The sequence below is a fragment of the Giraffa tippelskirchi genome, chromosome 1 (assembly GCF_054371585.1).
Source record: "Giraffa tippelskirchi isolate mGirTip1 chromosome 1, T2T-mGirTip1v1.2.pri, whole genome shotgun sequence".
NCBI lineage: Eukaryota > Metazoa > Chordata > Mammalia > Artiodactyla > Giraffidae > Giraffa > Giraffa tippelskirchi.
In genome coordinates, this window is record NC_137275.1 from 106853494 (window position 1) to 106865677 (window position 12184).

Consider the following 12184-nt stretch of genomic DNA (forward strand, 5'->3'; position numbering starts at 1 on the left):
GGGAAGATCCTCTGAGGAGGGCATGGCAACCCACTCCAGTATTCTTGCCTGGAGAATCCCATGGATAGAGGAACATGGCAGGCTACAGTCCATAGGGTCTCAAAGAGTCAGTGTGTGGTGCAGCTCCTAAGTGATAATTGTGAAGATTGTCTATAGAAGATGGAAAAATGCTCATGATAAGGTTGAAGGGAAAAGATTGGAAAAAAATGTATATATGTTTTTACTAACTGAAAATAAAGATGGCTGTGAAGTTTGGGAAGGAAAACAGGTGATGATTATGAACTTGGATATGAATGTGGCTTGGATCAGTTCACGCAATTTTGATGGCAAAGAATAGAAAACCTAATTCAAAATGACTGAATAAATAAGGAGGTTTGTTGTTCATATTACAAGAAGTCGGGCTCCAACATAGTACATCTCTATCTCTCTGCTACTCTCTTGATTCTATTATTTTCAAAGTGTGGTTTTATCCTTAGACTGATGGTTATTCCAGATTTCATATTGAGATAGAATAACTTGAAGAAGCAAGATAGGGTATCCTCTTTATGTATGTCCCATTGAAAGAGCAAGGAGACCTTCCCAGAACTTCTGCACAGATTCTCTCCTGTGTTTCATTGCTCAGACCTTCCTGGCACTCTCTGGGAAGGAAAATGCAGTTACCATGCTTTGCCTGTATTAGTCAGGATTGACCTCTGAACACGTGGGGCCTCGCCTGGCAGGGAGAAGCAGGTAGTTATTCAAGAGAACCAACAGAGTCTGTCAAAAAATGTGACTGAGGTTTGTCCTCTTGGGCTGCACACCACAAACTTGCAAGCCCTGGTGCCTGCCCAGCCTCCTACGTCCATGGTTTAATGGATGCGGGGGCCTTACATGTCTGCAGCCAGCTCCTGAAGCAGCATCTCACCAGGTGTGGCAGGCGGTGAGCAGGACATGGCAGTAGTCTTTGCTGTGTGTGTGTGTGTGTGTGTGTGTGTGTGTGTGTGTGTAGGGGGTGTGAGGTAGGAGGAATAGAGGTGAGAGCTGGGGCTGGGAGGTGGAGAGGGAGGTTACCAGTTATAGAGGAAATTGACTTGTCAGGTTGGCTCACTGGTTACCAGGGAAACCAGCAGAGGAGCACACCTCTCACCACCCCTTTGATAAGCTGTCATAGTGGAGATGCTCTGTTCTAAGAATTCACACAGTCCCTAGCTGGAGTTGGGGCAGGTATGTAGGAGTTGACTGATTAGGCTCTATGATTAAGAGGGAAGGTCAGTCACCTGAGTAGGGTGTAACGCAGGGACTGATGGAACAGAGGGATGTACTGAGAGCAAGGGGACGGCCATCTGGGATGGCCTGACCATACAATCCTTATACAGGTATCCCCCACTTTTTGAAAGTTTGCTTTATGCCGCTTCACTTTTAAGAAAGACCTACATCAGTACTTGTTTTCGCTAACCAAAGGAAATCCAATTTTCACTTTTATGAAAAATGGTGAAAATTTACAAGTGCTCTCAGTGTTTGTTTTGCTGGGGGCCGTTATAAACTCAGGGCGATAGCGGAGGACAGAGGAGCCTGGCCTGCTGCAGTCCCTGTTGTAGCAGAGCTGAACACGACTTAGCAACTGAACATTATAGCGGCGGCGCACACCCCCCTCAGCAGCGAGAGTGCTGCCCCCAAGCGCCTTCTCCAGGAACTGCACTCAGTATATCAGCATCCGGCTGCCGCCAGTCTTTGAGCTGTGTCTGGGAGCATCTGCACTTTTCCTGTTTATTTTGTGCATTTCTTAGCAAGATGTTTCCTAAGATTAGTTGCTTCTTTTTTGTTTGTTGTTGTTGTAAGGTGTAGGTGTTGTTTTTTGACAAGTTGTGTCTGACTCTTGCAGCCCCATGGACTGTAGCCCGCTAGGCTCCTCTGTCCATGGAATTTTCCAGGCAAGAATACTGAAGTAGGTTGCCATTTCCTTCTCCAGGGGCTCATCCCGACCCAGGGATCGAACCCGTGCCTCCTGCATTGGCAGGCGAATTCTTCACTGCTTAGCCACCAGAGAAGCCCAGGAACAGAACTTACAAAGATGAATAAGAAATCACCTAAGTCCTCTGGTTAAGGATGCCCACTCTCTGGTTGAAATGTCAAAATAATACTAGGCATTTTTTATTACCTTTCCTGTGATATGTACGCTGGGAGACAGATAAACTTACTATTAAGTGTAGTTTAATTTCATCACTTAGAGTTGTACAATAAAATGTTAATACCCACACTATGTGTTTATGTGTGGACTTAGCTACTGAACAGTATAAACACAATTTGTAAAATTTTCTGCTAAAGTTATTTAAATGCATATATTGTCTTATTCTTTTGCATTATATTGTATAATGTTTTAAATGCATGAATAATTGGTGGTGGTGGTGTTCAGTCACTCAGTCGTATCCGGCTCTTTGCGACCCCCTGGACTGCAGCACTCCAGGCTTCCCTGTCCCTCACCATCTCCCGGATGGGCTTATAGATTTATGTAAGCCCAATGTAAATGGGTAGAATTGCTTATTCAAAAGATATGCTTTCATTTTGAACCTGACAAGTTCATATTTTTCTCAGTATGAAAGGTATCTACATAAATAATAAATGAACAATTAATATGAATTATAGATGAGGACTAATGGGGGTGAGTATAGTTCAGTTGGATATTTAAGGGGATGCTTCCTATGTTAAAAGATGATTTCATTTTGACATGGCATGATTTGAGTAAAATCTATTATTTCACAATGCTAAAGTGATTTCAGTTATGGGTAAGTGTAATCATTGACAAAATAGAATTCAGTTCAGTTCAGTCGCTCAGTCGTGTCCGACTCTTTGCGACCCCATGAATCGCAGCACGCCAGGCCTCTCTGTCCATCACCAACTCCTGGAGTTTACCCAAACCCATGTCCATCGAGTCAGTGATGCCATCCAACCATCTCATCCTCTGTTGTCCCCTTCTCCTCCCGCCCCCAATCCTTCCCAGCATTAGGGTCTTTTCCAGTGAGTCAACTCTTCGCATGAGGTGGCCAAAGTATTGGAGTTTCAGCTTCAACATCAGTCCTTCCAATGAACACCCAGGATTGATCTCCTTTAGGATGGAGTGATTAGATCTCCTTGCAGTCCAAGGGACTCTCAAGAGTCTTCTCCAACACCACAGTTCAAAAGCATCAGTTCTTTGGCGCTCAGCTTTCTTCACCATCCAACTCTCACATCCATACATGACCACTGGAAAAACCATAGCCTTGACTAGACGGACCTTTGTTGGCAAAGTAATGTCTCTGCTCTTAAATATGCTATCAAGGTTGGCCATAACCTTCCTTCCAAGGAGTAAGCGTCTTTTAATTTCATGGCTGCAATCACCATCAGCAGTGATTTTGGAGCCCAAAAAAATAAAGTCTGACACTGTTTCCACTGTTTCCCCAATCTATTTGCCATGAAGTGATGGAACCAGATGCCATGATCTTAGTTTTCTGAACATTGAGCTTTAAGCCAACTTTTTCACTCTCCTCTTTCACTTTCATCAAGAGGCTCTTTAGTTCTTCTTCCCTTTCTGCCATAAGGGTGGTGTCATCTACATATCTGAGGTTATTGATATTCTCCCGGCAAAATAGAATACCTGAATACTATCAAATAAGCTGTAGGAAAAAAAACAAAACATAAAAATTAATGTAGCCTCCCCAACTGTACTTGAAAAATTCAACTAACTAATTCTCTATTCAGTTGTTTTTAGGCAATGTGATTATTTGGTGTATGTTTTATAATTAAGACAGAAAATGATCACTTAATATATTTTTCCAATTTTGCCTTTAGTAGAAGGCATAAGATTATATTTAATTCATTGTCAAATATGTGTACTAAATTGTCCAATATGTAATGGACTTTTGTTCTGTTTTTTTAATAGTTCATAAACTGAAATTTCTACATCACTTTCAGCTTTAAGTATACTTTTTGTCAAAGATCTGAATAATAGCTTGATGTCACCAGCATGAATTTCTGGTTCCACCAGAACAATAGAGCTGACTAAAATTAAGTATTTTGTGCCTCTGTGAAGTTCAGTAATGGATGAGAAAGGATTCGGGCGATAACATTAATTTTCTATTCCTCATTTATCAAACTGTGATTTTTACAAGATTTCAGAAATATTTATTTTTAATTCTGTTCAGAATACTGGGATGGATCTTTGTTTTTGCTGTTTTTTCTGTCACATGAGTGAGTGCTATTGTATAAGTATATTTTAAGGAGTTAACTAAATAGGCATACCTTTTCATTTCACTAATTTTGAAATGAGCTGGATTTAGAGAACAAAGATAACTGACATGTTTGGTTCCTTTCCTGATATTTCTTTTAGGTCTTCTTGAAGTATGGATGGTTTTGCCAGCTGTCCATGGAGAGATAATACCAGAATGGGTCTATTAGTTTGCTAGAGCTGCTGTAATGAGTACACAGACTGAGTGGCTTAAATAAAGAAACTTGCTATTTCACAGTTCTGGGGACTGGAAGTCCAAGATCAGTGTCAGCAGAGCCATACTTCCTCTCAAGACAGTAGGAAAGGATCTGGTCCAGGGCTCTCTCCTAGCTTCTGATAGTTCCTTGGCTTGTGGAAATGTAACTGCAACCTCCGGATGGCATTCTCCCTATGGGTGTCTGTCCAAATCTCTCCTTTTTATGAGATCATAGTCATACTGGATTGGAGCCCACCCTAATGATCTCATTTATCTTGATCCTCTGCAAAGACCCTATTTCCAAATAAATTCACACATTCATAGGCACCGGAGGTCAATGCTTAAGCATATTTTGGGGGGAAAAGAATTCAGCCCATCACCATCTTTCAACGATAACCCTGTATGCGAGACAGAATAAGAGACACAGATGCATAGAACAATTTTATGGACTCTGAGGGAGAAGGTGAGGGTGGGACGTTCTGGGAGAATAGCATTGAAACATGTATATTATCATATGTGAAACAGAACACCATTCCATGTTCGATGCATGAGACAAGGGCTCGGGGCCGGGGCAATGGGATGACCCGGAGGGATGGGATGGGGAGGGAGGTGGGTGGGGGGTCCAGGAGGGGGAACACATGTGAACCCATGGCTGATTCATGTCAATGTATGGCAAGGACTATTACAATATTGTAAAGTAATTGGCCCCCAACTAAAATAAATAAATTTATTAAAAAAAAAAAAAAAAGAATTCAGCCCACTGCAATAGCCTTGAGAACCGATGAAACTTGTGAAGAGAATTTTAATCTAGTTAACTCTCTTTCTCTAGATTACCTTGTATTGAGTGAGACTGATAACATGGCAGAAGAGAACCCCTCTGGAATGTCTCTTTGTTTTAGGAATCCCTATTTTTTTTTTTTTTTGTAGCTAAGTTATCCATAAAGCAAATTTCTGTAACAAAAATCTTTTATGTTCCTTTTCCTTTATAAAAACTGGAGATGTGTTTACATAATAAAAAATAGTAGTAAACTAAAATGACAGTGATTTCAACATCTTTTAAAAATGTACTCATTTTTAATTGGAGGATAATTGCTTTACAATATTGTGTTGGTTTCTGCCATATGTCAACATGAATCAGCCAGAGGTATATGTATGTCCCCTTCTTTTTGAACCTCCTTCCCACCTCCCACTCCATCCTACCCCAAGTTCAACACTTTTGGCAGAGAATTAAGGTAGTAGAATTCTGACCATTGTTGTGTATTGGCACATTTTGCCTTTAAGTAGTTGTTTATACCAACAGGCTGGTACGACTGACAGTTTTCTTTGTTTTTTTGCAATAATTCTTTTCATGAACTCTAGGGGCTCCTCTCCATGACATGCCATCATGCATAGCTTTATAGTTCCAGACTTTTTTCTATTACTGGTTTAGTCTGTAAATTAGTAATGACTACTATAGTTGATCTAAAACCTCTGTCTGAGACTTCAAATTTTAGATTATTGTTATTAACACTTTTTAAAAAATAGGAATATTTAGAATAGAATATTTTTCCATCAAATTGGCACATGAGAGACTTTAAGACCATGCAACCCTGGATTCACTGAGGTGTTGCTGAGAGACATGAGCTGAGACTACGAGGAACATCGCAAAGTGCTGGGCAGAAGTAGGAAAGTATGAACCAAGGAAGACAGATCAATTTTTGGTAATAAGAGGCTGTGACAACGGAGCAATATTTACCAAAGAATCTGGTCTAGAATTTGTCTGAAGAATTTTATTGTTAGTAAGATAGTAATAAAAATGAGTTTACCAGGCTCTGGCCTTTGTGGATTGCTTTATTGTTTTATCCTCTCTCTCTCTGGTTTTTTTTTTTTTTATTTCCTCTTGTAATTGCGTATCTATAAATTTGTGCAAATGTATAGTCCTAGAAATTTGTACAGTCCTAGAAATTTGTACAGCCCATGGGACAAATCAGCCTCCACTGGAGGATTAGCCTCAAATATAGATCACCAGAAAGCCACTTCTCTTGTGTTCTGTAGTATAGAGAAACTCTTAAGACTGTCTTATGGATCTGCCTGGCTAGTGTATCCCCATGTAATGTTTGGTAGATTTGTTGTAGTATTTCACCATCCTGGTGAATGCCAACATGGCAGAATGCATAAAGTGGTACCTGAACTATTGAAAAGTGCTTATTGCATCCCAAGTCTTTGCTCAGGTTTGGAGGCAAGGGACTGGTAGCAAGGGAGGGAATCTGGGAGGCAGTTTGTCATGGCTCTGCAACTGCTCAGTTGGTTGGCTCCGTAGCTTCCTCATACATAAATTAAGGGAAACCAATTACAGTTCTACCGTCTTAAGCATTCTAAGAGAGCTAAGTGAAGCAAGAACGAAGTAAAACCAAAACCAAACAAAAACTACCTCCTGTCTCAAATGTATGTAGTATGAATTGTGTGTTCATGCTTTTCTTATCTTAGGCATATTATCGTGCTGATATTTTTTTTTTAAAGTTCTTTCAAAAAATTATTAGAAGTGTAAACCTCATAGAATTACATACCAGTAAGAAATACTCACTGAGTTCAAGGTAGATGATTACTCAGATATTTTGGAAATTTTTATGGCGTAAGGAAAGGATAAACTATGTGGAGGGGCACTGCTAGGCAGGTGTGTGTTTTGGGGATGTTGGTGTTGAGAATGGATTCTTCCAGAGAATTCGCTAGTCATTGACATGCAAACTGCCTTTCCAGAATTGCAAATATTTGTATCCATTTGTTAAAGGAAAATTGGATGAGCACTCCACATTTCTTGCCATATAACAAATACAGATAAACAAATCCAGGTTTTCACAGCATGTTTGGTGCATGTGAGAAATGATGGTAGAACTGATAATTGACCTGGAAATTATTCCCAGTGCTATCATTTTTGTTATAATGATGTTATGGTAACAGTTACACATTATGCAGAGTTTTCTCCTCCTCATTTGTAGATAGGTGCCTTAATCATTTAGATAATATGCCTGCATCATTTCTTCTTTGAAAGCTTTTTAGTGATTTGGGCAATATTTTACATTTTATTGTGATTATTTAACATGCATGAGTAGAGTTCCAGTTTGTTTTCATTACTAGAACTTCTGTCCAACCCTTTGACATGAAGAATTTGATGGCGGTGGTATTTGTGGTGGTGGTGAATTAATAAACAGATAATAGATTAAACGGTTTCTCTGGTGGCTCAGCTGGTAAAGAATCCGCCTGCAATGTGGGAGACCTGAGTTCGCTCCCTGGGTTGAGATGATCCCCCTGGAGAAGGAGACGGCTACCCACTCCAGTATTCTGGCCTGGATAATTCCACGGACTGTATAGTCATGGGGCCACAAAGAGTTGGACACGACTGAGTGACTTTCACTTTCGGATTAAACATCATTTCAAATAACATGTGTTTGAGGTGAACAAATGAATTCTTTGATTTGAAAAAAATCAAAAGACATTTTTACTGTGCATGATATTAGTATTATGTGGGTCTCTATAGAAGACATTTTGTGATTATAAGAAATCATTAAAGTTCAGTTAAACTCTTTGGACATATTTCTTTAAAAATATTCTACAGCTCACACTTTTTGTTGTAGAAAGGGGGACCTCTTCTAAGGCCCAAGAGTAGGCTCTTGTCTGACAGTGAGAAAGGAATTATCTGAGGAGGCACATGTGCTGACAAAGCAAGAGATTTTATTGGTAAAGGGGCGCCTGGGTGGAGAGCAGTACTGTAAGGAAACCCAGGAGAACTGCTCTGCCCCATGGCTCACAGTCTTGGGACCTATGGTGATGAGATTAGTTTCCGGGTTGTCTCTGGCCAGTCATTCTGACTCAGGTCCTTCCTGTTGGTCCAGGCATTGCTCAGTCAAGATGGATTCCAGCGAGGAGGATTCTGGGAAGTTGGTAGGACATAGGGATTGGTGTCTCCTTTGGAGCTTTCCCAAATTCTTCTGGTTGGTGGTGGCTTGTTAGTTTCATGTTCTTTACCAGGACCTCCTGTCATAAAATAAATCATGAGATGGTTACTGTGGTGCCTGGCCAGGGTGAGCGGTTTCAGTTGGTGTTTCCCCCTAACATTTTCACTGAGCTAGACAGGGCTTCCTCTTGCTTGGTCTGAATTAAAGAAAGTTAGAATATATATGAATCAGTTTTAGATTATCTGCCATATGAATGATGCACGCTCACGGTCTCTCCTGAGTAATCAGGATTTGGCAGTGCAACTTTGTCTCCATTTGTTCTTGCCTCTTGTTTAAATTAAATGACACTTTGTATTTATCATGAGAGATAGGATATGTGTTTCTTAAATAGTTATATTTTTAAAGGATGATTGGGTGGAAAATAATAGTGATAGATGACTAGGCTAATGCAAATGAAATGAATGGATGATTTAGAATCTATTATTTTTGAAAAATAATTATAAAGCCATAGATTACTTTGAAATATGTAAAATGTGCCAGAAATTTTTAATAAAATTTAATTTCTTAACTTCTTTTACCTATGAAACAAAGGTCATCTTAAGTGACTTTTCACAGACTTTTATGAAATTTTTAAGTTGTCTGAGTTTGATTCTACCTCTGCACATGTCTCAACTGCAGCCTCAGGACCGACTCTAAGAATAAATGCCAGTGAGAAGAGAAATGTAGTCCTTTGATGCACACTTAAAAAAAACTTGAAATATATTTGATATACGCTATTATGTTGGTTTCAGATGTACTGCATAGTGATTGCAATTTGCATATGTTATGAAATAATCACCACAGTAAGCCTAGTAACCACTTTGATCCACAGTTAAGGGGTAAGACTTAAAATAGTATCTTCCCAGGGATGCTCTAATTTAAATTTTGACTCTTTTAAGACTGAGAAGAATGACTCAAATTATGGACTGTGGAGCAGCTCAGTGGGGATGATATGTAAAGAGAAGTGAAGTTCAAGGGCCATTCAGTTACACCACACCAGTCTCCCTAGGGGCAGTTTCCCTAAGACTAACATTAGACAGTATTTCTGACACTTAACACCTTTCTGAAATTTTAGACATTGTCTTTAGACTTCTCACAACTACTGGAGAGGCTAAAAGGGGAAAAACATTTTATTCTTCTTTAGTGGAAGAACAGATAGAAGGAAGATACAACAGCCAATAACAGGTAACTTATAAACAGCATTGTATTTGTTTCTGTTTTTCTTTTTTTAAAATCTGTGATGTCTCGTGAAGATGGAAAGTGATACATAAGTGATAAGAACTTCCTATGTGATGTAATCAAACATGTGGGATGCAATATCTGCCATTAGTCACAGTCTTCCACTTTTTCCCTTTGGACTTCTGTTTGCCTGGATAAAGAAAGAAAGTATCCTTAGCATTGACATCAGGATGTTAATTTAAAAAAAAGAGCCTGCTAAATCCTCATTTAAAGAAAGAAGGACTTGCTGTGAACAGTGAAAGCCTGGCTCTCTCAGCATGTTACCCGAGGACTCGTTCAGTATGTTCAGTGTGTTCAAACGGTTATGTTCTATTCAAGGATCTGGGGATTCTTTTCCATTTAGGGTCAGTCCGGCTTCGTGGTGGCAAAAGCGCCTTTGAAGGCACAGTAGGAGTGTATGAGAATGGAGCCTGGGGCGTCGTTTGTAGCAGCCACTGGGACGACGCTGATGCTTCAGCTGTTTGTCACCAGCTGCAGCTGGGGTGAGTTTGTTCATCCTTGACCGAATCTGTCTGCTGATACCTGAAGGGAGTGCTGGCCTCCCGCTGTTACCTTGGAGAGGTTACCTCCTCCTTCTCCTTCTCTCACGTTCCTCACTCACTTCTCTCAGGAGACTTTTAAAGAAAGGGTCCCCAATGGAAGGAGTGAGTTCCTTTACATACAAATGCATTTCACTTGTTACTACCCCTGCTGACTAGGAAATGCCTGCCAGAGACGCTCAGAGGGCTCAAACAAACCAAGTGCACACCAGGACCCAGGGACCCCACAGAGACTGAGGCAGAACTATGTTTGAGCCTCACTTGTGGAGGTGAGGGTCAGCAGTGGCCTGCCGCTGGGGCAGGGGCTCTGGGTGTAGCAGACCTGGCTATGGCATAAGCCCTTTTGGAGGAGGTCAGCATTAACCCCACCATAGAGCTGCCAGAACTTACACAGGACTGGGAAATAGACTCTGGGAGGGCACAAACAGAACCTTGTGTGCACCAGGACCCAGGAGAAAGGAGCAGTGACCTCACAAGAGACTGACCCAGACTTGCCGGGGAGTGTCCAGGAGTCTCCAGCGGAGGCATGGGTCGGTGGTGGCCTGCTGCAGGGCTGGGGGCACTGAGTGTAGCAGTGCATGCACGGGACCTTTTGAAGGTCACCATTATCTTCATTACCTCCACGATAGTTTGGCCTCAGGTAAACAGCAAGGAGGGAACACAGCCCCGCCCATCAACAGAAAATCGGATTAAAGATTTACTGAGCATGGCCCCGCCCATCAGAACAAGACCCAGTTTCCCCCTCAGTCAGTCTCTCCCATCAGGAAGCTTCCATAACCTCTTATCCTTCTCCATCAGAGGGCAGACAGACTGAAAACCACAATCACAGAAAACTAACCAATCTGATCACATGGACCACAGTCTTGTCTAATTCATTGAAACTATGAGTCATGCCGTGTAGGGCCACTCAAGACAGATAGGTCATGGTGGAGAGTTCTGACAAAACGTGGTCCACTGCAGAAGGGAGTGGCAAACCACTTCAGTATTTTTGCCTTGAGAACCCCATGAACAATATGAAAAGGCAAAAAATATGACACTGAAAGATGAACTCCCCAGGTGCTCAATATACTACTGGAGATCAGTGGGGAAATAACTCCAGAGAGAATGAAGAGATGGAGCCAAAGCAACAACACCACCCAGTTGTGGATGTGACTGGTGATGGAAGTAAAGTCTGATGCTGTAAAGAGCAATATTGCAAAGGAACCTGGAATGTTAGGTCCATGAATCAAGGCAAATTTTAAGTGTTCAAACAGGAGATGGCAAGAGTGAACGTCGACATTCTAGGAATCAGCGAACTAAAATGGACTGGAATGGGTGAATTTAACTCAGATGACCATTATATCTACTACTGTGGACAAGAATCCCTTAGAAGAAACGGAGTAGCCCTCATAGTCAACAAAAGAGTCCAAAATGCAGTACTTGGATGCAATCTCAAAAACGACAGAATGATCTCTGTTCATTTCCAAGGCAAACCATTCAATATCACAGTAATCCAAGTCTATGCCCTGACCAGTAATGCTGAAGAAGCTGAAGTTGAATGATTCTGTGAAGCCCTACAAGACCTTTTAGACCTAACACCCAAAGAAGATGTCCTTTTCATTATAGGGGACTGGAATGCAAAAGTAGGGAGTCGAGAAATACCTGGAGTAACAGGCAAATTTGACCTTGGAGTACAGAATGAAGCAGGCCAAAGGCTAATAGACTTGTGCCAAGAGAATGCACTGGTCATAGCAAACATCCTCTTCCAACAACATGAGAGAAGACTACACATGGACATCACCAGATGGTCAACACTGAAATCAGATTGATTATATTCTCTGCAGCCAAAGATGGAGAAGCTCTATACAGTCAGCAAAAACAAAACCGGCAGCTGACTATGGCTCAGACCATGAACTCCTTATTCAGAGTCAGACTTAAATTGAAGAAAGTAGGGAAAACCACTAGACCATTCAGGTATGACCTAAATCAAATCCTGTACGATTATACACTGGAAGTGAGA

The 12184-nt window shown here is 41.1% G+C and overlaps 2 protein-coding genes across 9 annotated transcripts in view; one reads left to right on the forward strand and one right to left on the reverse strand.

Moving 5' to 3' along the window:
• Nucleotides 1–12184, forward strand: part of LOC145505895 (neurotrypsin-like) — a 75278-nt gene that overhangs the window by 5986 nt on the left and 57108 nt on the right. The window contains 1 exon segment of the mRNA XM_081489148.1: nucleotides 9990–10128. Coding sequence (XP_081345274.1) covers nucleotides 9990–10128 — 139 coding nt within the window.
• Nucleotides 8125–12184, reverse strand: part of LOC145506648 (uncharacterized) — a 96401-nt gene continuing 92341 nt past the window's right edge. For all 8 annotated transcript variants that reach the window (XR_014054125.1, XR_014054126.1, XR_014054130.1 and 5 more), the window contains one exon: nucleotides 8125–8447. The gene's annotated coding sequence lies outside the window, so the exon portion shown is untranslated. The remainder of the gene's footprint in view (nucleotides 8448–12184) is intronic.